Source organism: Pinus tabuliformis, chromosome 7 (assembly GCF_031772625.1).
Source record: "Pinus tabuliformis cultivar Carrire ecotype Pingquan chromosome 7, CPIR1, whole genome shotgun sequence".
Taxonomy (NCBI): Eukaryota; Viridiplantae; Streptophyta; class Pinopsida; order Pinales; family Pinaceae; genus Pinus; species Pinus tabuliformis.
The window spans coordinates 1,906,933,167-1,906,950,725 of NC_142293.1; the positions used below are offsets into that span (position 1 = coordinate 1,906,933,167).

General features: G+C 35.9%; 1 protein-coding gene across 1 annotated transcript in view; it reads right to left on the reverse strand.

The window, feature by feature from the left end:
- Positions 1-9,976: 9,976 nt before the first annotated feature.
- The window catches only part of LOC149256106 (nuclear transport factor 2-like), a 59,305-nt gene continuing 51,722 nt past the window's right edge, over positions 9,977-17,559 (reverse strand). The window contains exon 2 of the mRNA XM_089455224.1: positions 9,977-11,131. Within this exon, the coding sequence (XP_089311350.1) occupies positions 9,977-11,131 (1,155 nt within the window). The remainder of the gene's footprint in view (positions 11,132-17,559) is intronic.

The window sequence follows — 17,559 nt, forward strand, 5'->3', positions numbered from 1 at the left end:
GAATGATCAAGGGTTTCCCCACATTGGGGTTTGTCCCTCGCTAGCACAACATCTTGTGTCCTCTTATATTGGCTTGTCTTCTGAACTTTATGTGTATGTTCTATCTACAGTTTACTTTAATGTTGATCTAATTGCTAATGTGGAAAAAAATATCGAGATAACTATGAAAATTGAAATAAGTTTCTCTAAGCATAGAACATACCTAAACTTTACATGGTATCAGAGCTGAGGTGAAGACAAAGCTTCAGCAAGAGTGAAAGAGAAATCACCAAACATAGTTGGAAAAGGACAAAAGGATGAGTGGATTCCTTATCCCTCTTCAAATTCACCAAGGGAGAAATCGAAGTAGAGAATATTATGAGAATAGCACACTGGAAGCTTTGATGGCCTACCTAAAGATCACTTCATTAGGAACTCCGGATCTAGGGGTGGAAGGGAAGGAAGATTCCTTGGTTGCAATGAGTTTAGCCATTATGTAAACGAGTGCATGAATGGCAGGGACACATCACTTGATGATGATAATAATAATTCCACAGAAATCTTCAATGATTAGAGGAATGACATGCAATATAGGTCATGAAGGAATGACCGACTCTTCATAGAAAGCAAGGAACCCTAGGTATGAGGAATCAAATGATGTTTCTGATAAGATAAGGAAGAGTTATCTTTTGTTAGTCATCTCCTTTAGATTCTTTGGGAATCTGGCTTATTGATTGTAGTGCTTTAAGGAACCTCATCAGATAGAAGGTTTCTCTCTCGAATTTGGTAGGGATGGAAACAACTATGGGATTATACTTCGAGTCGATGCAACCTATCTCGGAAAGGGTGTAGGGAATGCTACCCCTGAATTGATTGTGGGTAACGTGATTCATTTACAAGAATCTATTTTATGTACCTGATTGCAAGAAGAACCTCGTGTCCATTTTGGCAATGGAAGTCAAATGGTTTCAGGGTGGAATTCATCAATGGAAAGGTAAGTGTTTGGAAATAGAATTTTCAAATATGCCTTTATCCTTGATTTCAGGGTTGGCAGGAAGTCCATTAGGGACCATGTGAGTTGACACATAGCACCGGAGGTTTGTAAGTCAGATGATGACAGGGATGTTTAAATTTAAAAGAAGCATGAAGGTACATGTCTAAGATGTACCGAATGGAAAATATTGCAATGCGACCATTCCCCTCATGTAGCGGGTCCATAGGTTTGGAACAACCAGAGGGGATTGTGTTATAAATCTAACCCAAAAATATATGATAATGGAAATAAACCCAAGAAATAATAAGATCTGAATATGGATAGAAATGTTTCTTTATTGATCAAACCCTTAAGGTAGGGCAACACCACACATTCACTCCTTAAGGAAGGAGAACACTCCACAAGCCATATGCGTGTTCATACAATAATCCTTGATGCCCCCAATGTGGAGTCTCTAGCCTCTATATAGGCCTCATACATACAATACCAAGGGCCATTGCCATGGTTCCCTCAATACCATCTATCTAATACCATTTTCCCATTACATTATTACTAACTACTTGTTGTACCTTACATTATACGGGTTAACGACCTTATTTATTACTATGGCACATCCCATTATTACATTATTCGCTTGGGTACTTCCCTTTGTACCCCATATTATCCCCCCTAGGTATATAACATTCCACCCACCTTAATATGTTTTGTCCTCGAAACATGGGAAGAACACAAATAATAAGATCTAATCAAAAGAATAGTCCACTCGTACCATGCACATGCATCTAGTCATCCAAGAGAAATGTGAACCCTCGATCTCACTGGTGCCTCACTCACTTGAGATGGAAGTTGACCTTGGCAGCTCTTTTGTGTTGATGTGTAGTAGGTGGATCTTTGCTCCTCTCTATCTGTCATTTGGGGGTTGTTGTCCTTGTGGCTGATTGGTTTCCATCTTGTTTGTTGTTTTCTTTCGGGTTGATGTGGGTGATGATATGTTGAAGTTTTAACCCACAGTGTCTTTTTCTTTAATTCACCCCTTACTAGAGCTTGACTATTATTTCGTGCCTGTTGTGGTGCCTGTCATGCTGTCTTATCTAGAAATAGCAACATAAGTAGCTTAAATTCACTATGGCTATCAAATTTGTGTTTATATTGGGATTGGAAAAGGATATCGAGAAACTAGCAGTGAAGTTGGTGTTAATCAATCCAGCACATATCACATTCCTATCCTTTATTTTGCATCGTGAATATGGAGGAATCATAATAATCACCAATCTACTGTAGAAAGGAATGACCCAACAATGGCACATATTTAGGTGTGGTGGTTCAACAGTCGGATTAGTTAGTTCTGTGAGGTGAAACAATAGAAAATTGGGTTTCATACCTGCGTACTCAGAGCTTATTTACTGTGCCGGTTAAGAGCTCTCCTTGGCCGAAAGTGTTAAGAGTTTTCCTTGACCAGAACCAACTGCTTGAAGTGAAATGAAATAACATCAATACCACAACAATAATACAACATGTTAGAATTGGCAAATAGGACCAAACTCCAGGTGGGTCATCTTATTAATGGCAAATGATATTTCCTTAGATACCTCTCATTGAGTGGTGTAGGATTGATCTAAAGATCATCCGATTCTGATAATTATTCATGGAGATATGAATTTATTTGTGTTATGAGACAATTCGTCAAGGTCGGCCAACAACCAAATAAACCCCACTTGTGCTCAACATTTTAGTATAAATAGAGGTGCCTTGAAAGTCATTTGGACACACATTCTCTTGGTTATCTCATACTCTCCACTTGTCTTTATTTTTTGGTGGGAGGAGAGATCTAAAGAGGATATGCTACCCTAGAGGATTCCCTAGATCCTAACATTATCCTGTAGGAGATTTTAACGCAGTGGAGGAAGCATACATAACGAAGCAAGGAAAGAACTAATTGATGGTCTAAAAGAGAAGCCCTATTATGCCCTGTACACAGCTCTATGGAGAGTGCTATGCTGCCCTATACACAACTCTATGGAGAGCTCTATGCTTCCCTATACACAACTCTATTGGAGAGCCCTACGCTACCCTATACAAAGCTCTATTGAGAGCCCTACACTACCCTATACACAACTCTATTGGAGAACGTTATGCTGCCCTCTACATAACTCTATGAAGAGCCCTATGTTGCCCTATACACAACTATATTGGAGAGCCCTACACTGCCCTATACACACCTCTATGGAGAACCCTACGCTGCCCTATACACAGCTCTATGGAGAACCCTACATTGCCCTATACACAACTCTATGGAGAGCCCTATGCTACCCTATACGCAGCCCTATGGAGAAGCTCTATGATGCCCTAACTGCATTCCTCTAGGTGATATAAAGGAAGACTATTCAAGCATGCCCCAATCACAGCCAGGGTCGAAGGAAGGTATGAAAGTGACCTGTATGACATGGAGAAGAGTGTTGAAGGGTATACGTTGAAGTTTTCTCAGCAAGGCAGCATATGTTAGGACTACGTTGATAATAGTATAGTCACTTGGATGGAGAAAACAATGATGATACATTGAAGTAGCATGATGTTGCAAGTAGCAGATATATTGTAGCAGCATGTTGATGAATATTGCATCATCATGGGTACAATGATGAAGTGTATCATAGCATAATGAGGGGAAGCACAATGGTGAGGTACATCAGTATGATATAGCAAGTTCATAGTTATGGTAGTATAACACATTGGGACAACAACATGATACTTAGTGTAGCAAGTACATCTAGCATGTGAGGGAAGCCAAGCATGCTAGAAAACAAGAATTCTTGGGACAACAAAGAAGCAAGGGAAAACAAGCTAGTTAGGTGAAACAAACACATAGGTCAGTATGGCAACATGGTGTAGCAATGGCACATGATGCAGTACAGTGATGGGTACCATCATGATTGATGAATAATTATCAGATTCAACATTGTGATGATGGGTGCAGCATGGTGCTACACAGTGAGGCGTCGCATGATGACGAGATGCAACAGGATGATAGGTTAATGTGTCACCTTTGAGAATCATTTGAAGCAACATGTTTTCAACTGATCTCATGTATCATCTTCTTAGAGATGATCTATGCTCTCATCTAGATAAGTCAAAGTGTTGAATTCAATTGTAAATGTAGTATTTCTCTCTCTCTCTCTCTCTATTGAACTCTTGAAGAAGATATAAGAAGAATGATCAAGGGTTTCCCCACATTGGGGTTTGTCCCTCGCTAGCACAACATCTTGTGTCCTCTTATCTTGGCTTGTCTTCTGAAATTTATGTTTATGTTCTATCTACAGTTTACTTTAATGTTGATCTAATTGCTAATGTGGAAAAAAATATCGAGATAACTATGAAAATTGAAATAAGTTTCTCTAAGCATAGAACATATCTAAAATTTACATGGTATCGGAGGTGAGGTGAAGACAAAGCTTCAGCAGGAGTGAAAGAGAAATCACCAAACACAGTTGGAAAAGGACAAAAGGATGAGTGGATTCCTTATCCCTCTTCGAATTCACCAAGGGTGAAATCGAAGTAGAGAATATTATGAGAATAGCACACTGGAAGATTTGATGGCCTACCTAAAGATGACTTCATTAGGAACTCCGGATCTAGGGGTGGAAGGGAAGAAAGATTAATTGGTTGCAATGAGTTTAGCGATTATGTAAACGAGTGCATGAATGGTAGGGACACATCACTTGATGATGATAATAATAATTCCACAGACATCTTCAATGATTAGAGGAATGACATGCAATATAGGTCGTGAAGGAACGACCGACTCTTCATAGAAAGCAAGGAACCCTAGGTATGAGGAATCAAATGTTGTTTCTGATAAGATAAAGAAGAGTTATCTTTTGTTAGTCATCTCCTTTAGATTCTTTGGGAATCTGGCTTATTGATTGTAGTGCTTTAAGGAACCTCATCAGATAGAAGGTTTCTCTCTCGAATTTGGTAGAGATGGAAACAACTATGGGATTATACTTCGAGTCGATGCAACCTATCTCGGAAAGGGTGTAGGGAATGCTACCCCTGAATTGAATGTGGGTAACTTGATTCATTTACAAGAATCTATTTTATGTACCTAATTGCAAGAAGAACCTCGTGTCCATTTTGGCAATGGAAGTCAAATCGTTTCAGGGTGGAATTCATCAATGGAAAGGTACATGTTTGGAAATAGAATGTTCAAATATGCTTTTATCCTTGATTTCAGGGTTGGCAGGAAGTCCATTAGGGACCATGTCAGTTGACACATAGCACCGGAGGTTTGTAAGTCAGATGATGACAGGGATGTTTAAATTTAAAAGAAGCATGAAGGTACATGTCTAAGATGTACCGAATGGAAAATATTGCAATGGGACCATTCCCCTCATGTAGCACGTTCATCGGTTTGGAACAACCAGAGGGGTTTGTGTTATAAATCTAACCCAAAAATATATGATAATGGAAATAAACCAAAGAAATAATAAGATCTGAATATGGATAGAAATGTTTCTTTATTGATCAAACCCTTAAGGTAGGGCAACACCATACATTCACTCCTTAAGGAAGGAGAACACTCCACAAGCCATATGCGTGTTCATACAATAATCCTTGACGCCCCCAATGTGGAGTCTCTAGCCTCTATATAGGCCTCATACATACAATACCATGGGCCATTACCATGGTTCCCTCAATACCATCTATCTAATACCATGGGCCAATTACATTATTACTAACTACTTGTGGTCCCTTACATGATACGGATTAACCACCTTATTTATTACTATGGCCCATCCCATTATTACATTATTCCCTTGGGTACTTCCCTTTGTACCCCATATTATCCCCCCTAGGTATATAACATTCCACCCACCTTAATATGTTTTGTCCTCAAAACATGGGAAGAACACAAATAATAAGATCTACTCAAAAGAATAGTCCACTCGTACCATGCACATGCATCTAGTCATCCAAGAGAAATGTGAACCCTCGATCTCACTCGTGCCTCACTCACTTGAGATGGAAGTTGACCTTGGCAGCTCTTCTGTGTTGATGTGTAGTAGGTGGATCTTTGCTCCTCTCTATCTGTCATTTGGGGGTTCTTGTCCTTGTGGCTGATTGGTTTTCATCTTGTTTGTTGTTTTCTTTCGGGTTGATGTGGGTGATGATATGTTGAAGTTTTAACCCACGGTGTCTTTTTCTTTAATTCACCCCTTAATAGAGCTTGACTATTATTTGGTGCCTGTTGTGGTGCGTGTCGTGGTGTCTTATCTTCCAATATTACTTCAACCACTAATCCCTCATCTCATGTGTCAGCACATGTAACCTTTTCTGCTTCAACCTCTATTTGTGTTTGATTGTCGACCATGAACTACTCATCATCTGATGTGTAATTGTCCTTAGAGCTTTGTGCTTCTGCCTCCATAGTCTCTGCTTGGGTCTTAATGGAAATATCCTGCAATGTAATTTTCTTCTCTTTATACCAGAGCTTCAGGAATTTCTTCTACACATTAATATTGATAGTACCCACAGATTCCATCCAAGGATATCTGAAAACAACATCCATGTTATCCATATCTGAACTATAAAAATCACCATGCAACACATACTTATCCATAGAAAGCTTCAAATCAGTATAAACTTGAACATCCTCATCATCAACCCATGTGCTTTCAATGCGTTTGTCTGGAACTTGCAATTTTTTTGCCAAATTAACATTGATAAAATTATGCTTGCAATTAGGATTTATAGACACAACGCTCTTCTCCTTCTCAATTAATCCATGAACCTGCAATAAGGAGACACCCATAGAAAATAACCCCTTACGTGTCTCATTCTCTTTTTTTTTAGCCCCATACCATTTGTCTAAAAGGACTCTTTCAAATTCTACATCTGAAAGTTTGGTCAACTGCTTTTTGTCAATTGAGAACCACCATTCGGTAGCCTCAACTTTGAAACCAAACCACACTAAATTCTTCCAATCTTTCCCATCTATGATTTTTCCTTGTTTTATGACTTCTTCAATAGTAGGACCATTATCTTTCCGTGTAAAATATAACATCTCCATGAAGAGGGTTTGAGAAACATTCACTTGATTGGCGAAAATTTGAAATTGTCATAGTTTAGTCAATATTGCTCAGAATCCTTATTATGACCTATTTTTGGAAATGGAAAAACCATTCCGCATCTGGCATGTGTTTGGAATCGTGATCGAGGCACTCGAATTTCAGATCCACACTGCAACTTTCTCGGTGTCACCAAAAATTCTGAAAAAAGAGCTCATTTTAAATCAACTCTCATTCGCGTGATTTTTTTTTTGAAATCGGGTATTTTTTCACAAAGAATTCAGATTGGCAATTAGATTTCTCCGCCGCAAACTCGCCACCCGAAAAAATATTTACAACACGACTAATTTTTAGATAAGTGATATCTCCTTCATCCCCACTCTGATTCTGCGGAAAATAATCCAAATTTGCATTTAAATATTAATATTTTGCCCCAAAATATACAGATCTCATCTAAAAACTCACCACCCCAGAAATTTTATGCAAAACAATTTAAAAAATTCTCCACTTTTGCATGATCTAAACCAAGCCCTACACTTCCCTTACACAGCTCTATCGAGAGCCCTATGTTTCCCTATACACAACTCTATGGATAGCCCCATGTTGTCCTATACACTACTCTATTCGAGAGCCCTATGTTGTCCTATACACATCTCTATGAAGAGCCCTACGCTACCCTATACATAGCTCTATGAAGAGCCCTACACTGCCCTATAGACAGCTCTATTGGAAAGCCCTATGTTGCCCTATACACAGCTCTATTGGAGAGAACTAAGCTGCCCCATACACAACTCTATGGAGGGCCATACGCTACCCTATAAATAGCTCTATGGAGAGCCCTACCGAGCCCTATACTCAGCTCTATGCTTCCCTAACTGCAGTCCTCAATGTGATATAAAGGAATACTATTCAAGCATGCCCCAATCATAGCTATGGAGGAAGGAAGGTGTGAAAGAAGCTTGTATGACATGGAGAAGAGTGTTGAAGGGTATACATTGAAGTCTGTCTAGCAAGGCAACACATGTTAGGATTGTGTTGCTAATAGTACATTCACTTGGATGGAGAAAACAATGATGATACATTGAAGAAGCATGATGTTGCAAGCAACAAATATATTGCTCCAACATGTTGATGAATGCTACAGCATGATTAATGAGATGCATCAAAATGGTGAGTACGAGAATATGATATAGCAAGTTCATAGTGCTACTAGTATAACGTATTGGGACAACAACATGATACTTAGTGGAGCAATTACAGCTACCATGCTAGGGACAAAAAGCATGCTAGACAATAACCATGCTTAGTACAACAAGAAAGCAAGGGATAACAAGCTAGCTAGGTGCAACAAACACATGGTGCAGCAATGGCACATGATGCAGTAGAGTAATGGGTAACATCATAATTGATGAACCTTGATGACATGTAGCATTGTAATGATGGGTGCAACATGCACCAGCATGGTGAGAGGCAGTGTGATGACGAGATTCAACATGATGATAGGTGAATGAGTCACCATGGAGAATTGAAGCAACATGTCTTCAACTAATCTCATGTATGGTATTCTTAGAGATGATATATGCTCTCATCTAAATAAGTCAAACTGTTGACTTCAGTTGTAAATGTACTATATCGGGATTTGTCCCTACCTAGTGCCACATCTTGTGTCCTCTTGTGTTGGAATGGCTAAATATCAAAATTGAAATAATTTCACTAGGCATAGAACATACCTAAACTTAACACAAAGGCTATGGGTAATTACTCAAGGAGAAGGGGTGGTCGAAATTAGTGACAACAAGATGACAAGTATAGGTTGTAACAATGTCCATTGGTGACAATTCTAGATACTAACAATGTATAGTGGTGAGCCATGGGTAAACCACATTGTTGTTTACAAAATATATGTTCATGTAATTTTAACATAAAATTTTTAGCTAGTAATGTTATTATTAATCAATCTAAATGCAAAATTTCTAATTAAATGGAAATTGAACTTAAGTTTGCTCAAAGAATAGGCCAAATAAGATGGCAAAATAGATTGCACTATGGAATATACATTGTGATTCTAAAAACTTTGGTCACTGTGATCACTCATGACTGTAGGCAACTAAAACTAATGCTAACCCCAACATTTCCATTCCCAAACATGCCTTCTTCAAGCACTAATAACATGTGAATTCCTATGATAATACTTTATTAATTCTTTATGACAACATGCATCTAGCTAAACTATAATTATGTCAACAAATAAACTATAATTTATTTATTTTTTAAATTCAATATTTTATTATTTTAAAAATAAAAATACACTGCATAAAAAGCTCCCTTATTCTTTAATGAAAAATAAACTTTATTTAAAAAACTATAAAAATGTATCTATTCTTCCCATAATATAATAACAATTTTTTTCTTGTACAAAATAATAAAAATATATCAGATTTTAAATTTCTGCCACCATTTTACTTTAAAAAATATATCAGATATAGGGACAAATAATTTTTCTTTAAAAATAATAAAATCTATCCCTCTATGCTTCCACACGGTTAACTTTTCACATACAAAATAATAGAAATGTATCAATAAAGAACATGTGAGATCCTCTAAATGATGCTTCATGACAACATCCATCTCGTTCAAACTATAATTATGTCAACAAATCAATATCGTAATATTTGCATAAATCAATATAGTATTACGTACACATAGATGAATAGAAAACTACATTTATGATAATCAAAATGACAGAACAAACACATAGAATGCTTAAAACGGTATCAAAATTCGAACTTCATCTCCCACATGCTATACTTGAGCACCATAGGAATAATCAAAATGATAGAAAAAACACATGTTCATAATGATAGAATTCTTAAAACGGTATCAAAATTCGAACTTTACTTGAGCACCATAGGAATCGCCACCACGTCTTCTTCATTTCATTTCAGTAACCCTCTCTACCCGCAATTGGACGTTTCGCACTCACAAATACTTTGCGCGCGTCTTCGAATTCAACAAATGCGTAAGTGGATCTACCTCCTCTCCTACTCCTCACTTGAACCGTACAAGGCTTAATAGCCCCAAATTTCTTGAACTCTACTTCAACTTGTGTAGGCGTAATATCAGCAGGCAAGTTGCTGATAAAAATAGAGCACCCACTTTCTTCTAGAGTGCTTCGATCTTTCATAGGGTTAAGATTAGATGGTAAGGCATCTGTCTGTGTTGCTGCATTTTTTGCGACTTTATGGAACTGCCCTGTCTGAGTTGCTGCATTTTTTGCGACTTTATGGAACTGCCCTGTCTGCGTTGCTGCATTTTTTGCGACTTTATGGAACTGCCCTGTCTGCGTTGCTGCATTTTTTGCGACTTTATTGAACTGCCCTATCTGTTTTGCTGCATTTTTTGTGACTTTATGGAACTGCCCAGCCGATCTTGTTGCGACTTCTGTCCTCGCAATGTGTACCTCCGCCGCCATTGTTGTGGGTTGCTCAACCACACCAATCTGAACCTCCTGAGATTCTATTTCAGACTTGAAAACTGGTTCTGAGACGGGATCAGGTTGGGCAGCATATTGTTCTTTAGGGTAGCCATTTGTTGGGACCAAATTCTGCTCTGGTTGATGGGGTTCTTCATCGACGTACCTGAAAATATCATTCACTAAAAAGTACCCGTTTTCCCGAGGAGCCAGGAAAAAGGTGTGAGTGAAGGTGCGTGTTGCATTGTTTATAAATGTAATTGACCTACTTACCAGAACCACTGATCCGTTGTTGTACGAATCTTGCGAATCCACCGTTTTGATCTCCACTTTAAACCTACTGTTGTCTGGAGACGTTATCTGCTGCTGAATGACAGTAGTAAGTGAAATAACTTGATCGTTCAGGGATGGGCGAGTGGGTATACTGGGATCCTCATAAAATTTGTATAGCGACTCAGGGGAAGCAAGAAGAACATTATAATACTGATTCACAAAGGCAAACCCAACAATCTTTGCATTGGGCAATGGGAACCATGGGAGTTCTGGCCATGTTTTCTTGGGTATACTGGGATCCTCATAAAATTTGTATAGCGACTCAGGGGAAGCAAGAAGAACATTATAATACTGATTCACAAAGGCAAACCCAACAATCTTTGCATTGGGCAATGGGAACCATGGGAGTTCTGGCCATGTTTTCTTGTTGCATTGCCATTTCGCTCAGAGGTAATTGAAGAAGATTTAGCTCAATTCCTTCAAATTCCGGGATGGAGCAGAGGGAAAGTAAGCGCAGCTTTTTGGTGCAGGTATAGGTATATAGAGACTGGGAAAAACTCAGTAACTGATGTTATGTGCTCAGTAACTTGTCACTATATAAAGTTTCTGGTTAAGTAACGCTTGTCACGTCACGTCTAGTCACCTAAATAAACTATAAGTAACGCTTGTCACGTCACGTCTAGTCACATAAATAATTTTTTTTAAAGAAAGCGAAAATTAAGGAGGTGGTTAATTATAAAATTAAAATTAATATGATTTAATTAATGTTATAATAATATCATGGGTGATTACTATTGTTTATTAATACTTGGGGTCATTACTATGGCTTATCAATACCATGGGACCTTACCATGACTTATTAATATCACATGTACAATATAAGAAGTGTTCATATGACTTTTTCTCTAATTAATTAATTCCAAATAAAATATTTAATATAATATAATTAATTTGGAGATAAATCTTAATTTATGATTTATGAATACTATTATGAATATTCAGGATATTCCATAGACCTTAAATCTCTACCATCAACCTACTAACTATTGAAACTAAAATAAAATACACTACTATCCATGTAAACAATAAATTATAAATAATAATTATTTTTTAAACAAATCATACCATCCAAAGTTAATATCATGAACATGCTTTATGTTTCTAATGTTGTATATGTTTGATTTGAATAATTTTCAAGGAGAAGTGAGGGTTTGCACCCTTTAGGATCTACTCAAAAGTAGGACCACATATGTTAGAATGCCATGCATTAACCTAGTGGGAAAGTTATGTTACGACAAGAATAAATGAGTAGGAACTAAGAGTAAATCAATGGGAAACATTAAAGAATATCATTATGTGGCAGTTCTATCCGAGTGGATATGAGTAGTTGAGGTTTTCACCCTTAAATTCAATGAATGGTTACAATAACTCCATCTTTATTTAAGTGTGCATGCAATTATTGAAGAGAAAAGAATCTCTTCCACTTGGTTGAATTTAGAAGGCCATGCATTAACCTAGTGAGAAAGTTATGTTCGTGCTAGAATAATCGAGTAGGAACCACTACTAAATCAATGAGAAACATTAAAGAATATCATTATGTGGTAGTTCTATCCTTTTTTTATTATTTTTTTTTAGTTTTTTTTTTTAAAACATTCAATGATTTATTTGCTAATGAGTTTAACTATTTTAAGAACTCATAACTATTAGCCAATGAAGTGTCAAATATTTGGGCATAAATTATTAGTTCAAAACCTTATGAATTTAGTTATTTTTTTTAATTAATATGGATTATATATATATATATATATATATATATATATATAATTTAATTGTGTGTTAAGAAATTTAATTTTAGTTTTCTAAATCACCTCTAAATTTTTTATAAAACCCCTTTTAAAATGGGTTTGATTTCTTTAAATTATATATATATATATATATATATATATATATATATATATATATAGATATATATATATATATATATCATCCTCATCTCAATTCATGTATGTGATGGGTGAAGTGATAGGTTAAGCTCAAAATGATCAATATAATGAGTTTAATCTCATTTCTCTTTGAGAACTGGTGGAGGACAAAAGCATGTATATCAACATGTTTTTTTCTCAAGGGACTCTAGGGACTCTCATACATTTCTTCGAGCTACTAGAAGTACATCCTCACACAAATAAATCATAGGCATATATGAGATAAATGTTGTGATCCTCCGTACCCAAGTTCAATTTCCGTTTGTGTCATGTTAAGGTCGAAATGAGTATATCCTTGTAATGTTTATATCCTTCTTGTTTAAGTGTGCCCCTAGTATAGAGAATGGGATGTTATCTCCTCCACCCTTTTGGAAATCCCATGTGGTGATATCTTTGGCTCATTATGATAAGGCTCAAGGATTAGCTCCCCCATGCTCTTGTTAAGTCATGAATTTTTTGTATATTTAAATTACTCACACTTGGTTATAATCTTAGTGTTATAATGACATCCTCTAATCTTGGACCTCTTTGAGATTACTCCAACACTTACTAATTCACCATGGTAAAAAAATTAAAATAAGAGTCCATAGAGGTTCCAAATATGTATATTTTTCATGGTGAATTTTAGCAAAATTTACAAAAAAACATCTACGTCAACAATATAAATATATTTCTTAATATATATGTATATATATATATATATATATATATATATATATATTATTTTAGTTTTATGTGACAACATCTCCCCATACTAGGTTGTAAAGCACCTGTAGGGATGCTCTTGTTCATTGTTCAAATAGCAATCTCTATTTTGGAATAAAGCTTCCAGAATTTTAATTTAATTATCAATAATTAATAGGTAGATGATAGAGATCACGAGATAAGAGTTCTGAAGGTAATGTGGAGGATGTATATACCTTTAACACATATTAATTTGTTGTATAGCTAATAATAATAAGAATAGTAGTAATAATAATTTAAAATAAAGGCATAATTTGGTTTATTATTATGAATTTTTTAATCTTAGCAATGTCATATGTGTTATTTAGTAAATGTTTTCATCATTCTCATAGATTGATGTCTATATACATTTACCACCCATTACAAATATATCTCACACCCTATGGTATAAATTTACAACAAGCCTAGGTAGAAGCTTTAATAACAAAGATGGATTGTTAGCTTTAAAACTAGTTTTAGGGATGCCATCAAATAAGGGTGTTCAAAAATTCAAAGAATTAGTGATTCTCTGTTAGTCATAGAATAGATGAAGGGTAAAAGGAAATTAGAAAACTTGCCTCTAAGCCTCATCTTTCAAGAGATCTTGAATATTAAAAATGTAGTCGCTAATTTTTTTTAATGCATGTTTACAAAGAAAGGATTAGGAAAGTAGACTTATTATCAAAAGAGGTACTCGAGATGACTCCTTGATATTAGCACACCTGAGAAAAGTAAGAAGACAATCTTCTTGAATATGATCCAAGTCCCTTTATGTGAATTCCTATCACTAGAAATCCTCAGAAGTTAGTTTGAAAAAAAATGTTTATTTCACGAGAGATTCTAACATAGTTGCTCCAATCACAACTACGAGAACCTTAGCACTGATAACAATATTTGGTGGTACTCATGTACAGCTTGTTTCAAGTGGTTGTTCATGCCTGCTAACCATTATAACATATGATATTTCAATAAGATATCATTTCATTCTCCCAATATTTATGTGTTCTTTGTGGGCTGACTCCAAAACTTTTGATCATTTCCTTCTATAGTGCACCTTTCCCAAGGAGGCATCCCAAAATGTGACAGTTGACCTAAGCATGAATCCTGGAAATTTTTGGCAAATAGAGTCACACAACTTGATTTTAAATTAGAGTAGATTGCATATTGAGATGTGAAGGATGGGTACACACTACTCACATTTGTATACATAAAAAAGTTTTCTAGCAATTTTCTTTTTAAAAACTATACATTTGAAAGGAAAAACATTGATTCTAGTTATTCAATATAGAAGTAAAACCCATAAAGGAAGAAATAAAATTTCTGGGTTTTCATCTTAAACCACTGAGCTACACAAAATCTAATTGGATGTGGATCACTCATATCTTCTTTAAAATAATAATAGGGTTGTATTACAAGTGTCTCTCTATGGTAGGTAGAGTGGTACTAGCAGAGTATGTTCTGGCTTAGATGACAGTTTATGGGGCCCATCTTTTTTATGTCCCCATAGGCATCATTTCTATGCTAAAATGATTGATGGCAAATTTTATATAGGGCGTTAGTTAAGAAAAAAGAAAATAGCATTTGCCTAAACTCACGAACATTACTATTCCAAAAGAATTGGGAGGTTGAGGAATCATGAACATAAGAAAATTTTGGAAGGCTCTACTATGTAAGTCCCTATGAAGAGGTATAAATGGGGACAGTTTATGGAGCACATCCATAATGAAGAAGTCCATGGGAAACAAAGACTTACTATACTAGCACAGGAAAGGGACTATTGGATCCCCTCAAGGATTTGCTATATGGCTGAGTTTCGGGAAAATTGAGTCTTTCTTCCTACAAAACCTCTCTTGAAATCTTCAGAATGGTAGGAAGGTTTACATTGGGTATTATCATATAATGGGTACTCGGGAGAATTTCATTATACCACCAAACATCATAATGGCTCTTCATTGGAAGGGAATTTTGACATGGAGTCAAATCATAGCAATGTGGTAGGGAGGCGCTCCTATTTCGAAGGTATCCTAGGAGTCGGGTCTAAGAGGAGATTTATCACAGCAATGGAACAATATAATGATGACTACGAGAAACTCAGGTATATGTAAAATTGAAGCGAATGATGCCCTTACCTAGAGGGGAAAAAGGGAGAGGGAAGAAGTTCAAGTAAAGGAAATCTACTCAATTTTAGCTAAAGGAAACCCTTCCGCTTTTTTGAATATTTTCCCAATATCTCTGGGGAAAATTGGGGCTCCCTATAAAATGATTTATTTCTCCTCACTAGCTTTTCACAATAAAAGCGAGAATCTTCAAAAAAGAAACTGGATAGGACCTTGTATATGCCTAATGTGAAAAGAGGAGGGAGAAAATAACTGTGACATGTTCCTAAATTGTGGTTTCACTCATCAGTTATGGAAAGATCTTGCAACCTAATTTGGTTTCAGTTTGGTGATTCACGCATCCACCCAAGATGCACTAGTTTGGTGGAGCACTCAAAAAACTACAATTAGATCCATTCCTCAGTTTGGAAGTGGAGGAATAAGTTATTATTCCAAGATAGGAAGGAAGATAAAAAGACTTTGTTTGAGAAGATAATTTCTCTTCATAGCTCTCTTCCAACTAAGATGATTGAAGATAAAAATAAGAATTCAAAGGTTCAGAGGCGATGAGTTTTCCGAGAGCTTTTTTTGATGGGTTAGCACAACATGGTATATGTGCTTACGGCATTCTCATATCAATTAATGAAGACCAACATTTTTCCACTTATTAGAACAGAGGTAAAGGTAGAAACAACAAGGCTGAAGGTATGGCACTAGGTGGACTCCTACATTTAAGCAACTTCCTTAATATTCAAAATCTTCAGATCGTGATTCTAAAATCATGATTGAGCATGTGAGAGGGAAATTTTCTATAAAGAACTCCATGTTAACACGGTGGATGAATAGAATAAATGCATTATGGAACAAAAAAAAGGATTATTCTATCAACAATGTGGACATAACCTATAATACTCTTGCTGATGACTTGTCAAGGAAAGGAATCTCAATCTAGCGTGGTGTATGGAAAATGGAGATTCATATGGGAACAAGCACATATCACACTGAAGATTTTTCCATACTATATTTATTTTTCTCATGCCTCTACCTCTTCACAAAAGGTATGTTTGTCTATTACCTTCCTGAATTTCTCAGTTTGGTGGTGTTGCTTTATCTATATGGACCTGAAAGGTCATCCTGTGTCTATGGATGGATATTGTCTATTTTGCTACATATTTCTACTTTTATCTCTCCATGTAAGTTTCTTTTATCATTTTTTTTAAGCATATCCATGATTCTCTATGTATATATACTTTGTGTAGATATAAATAGTTCTTTTTCGTATTGAGAAAAAAACAATGAAATTCCTAGTATGTAAAGAAACTACTTGATATTTAGCACTTAGTTGGTAAAGTTGTTGTAATTTGCCCCCAAAAAAGACATAAGGTGTAATGTATGTTAGAACTTTCAATATTCCACATTTTCTCTTTCTTGGGTATGACATTCCCTTTCGAATGTAAACTAGAAATTTCGTGGCTAAAATCTAGTGCTTCTCATGAGTATTAACATAATTCTACCAAATTTTGTTAAAATTCATTTTTATTGTGCTTCTATGAATAACCAAAGCATTATCCATTTCAATGATAAAGAAATTTTATGTACATTCCCTTGTATAGAAGACAAGGAATCAAGTTAAGGTTATTGGCCTTGATCCAAGGACATGTTCTTGAGCGACATGTCCACTACATGTATGTTTACATATCAGGATAAGAAATAAAATATAAATTAAAAGTGAGTGCATGTTTGTGGCCAAATAAGTGGATAATGAATCAAATGATTATGTCCATTGCTTTGCCACACTTATTTTACAATGGATTTAATACACTCGGTATTTAAGTGACATAGCATATACATTTTTTTATTATTGTAAAGTATCTATTTATATATATTGAACAAATCCTATAGAGTGGATGATAATGTTGATTCAAATTCTACAAGGATACATCATTGAGTGTTGTAAAATTGTTTTCGTCAAGTTATA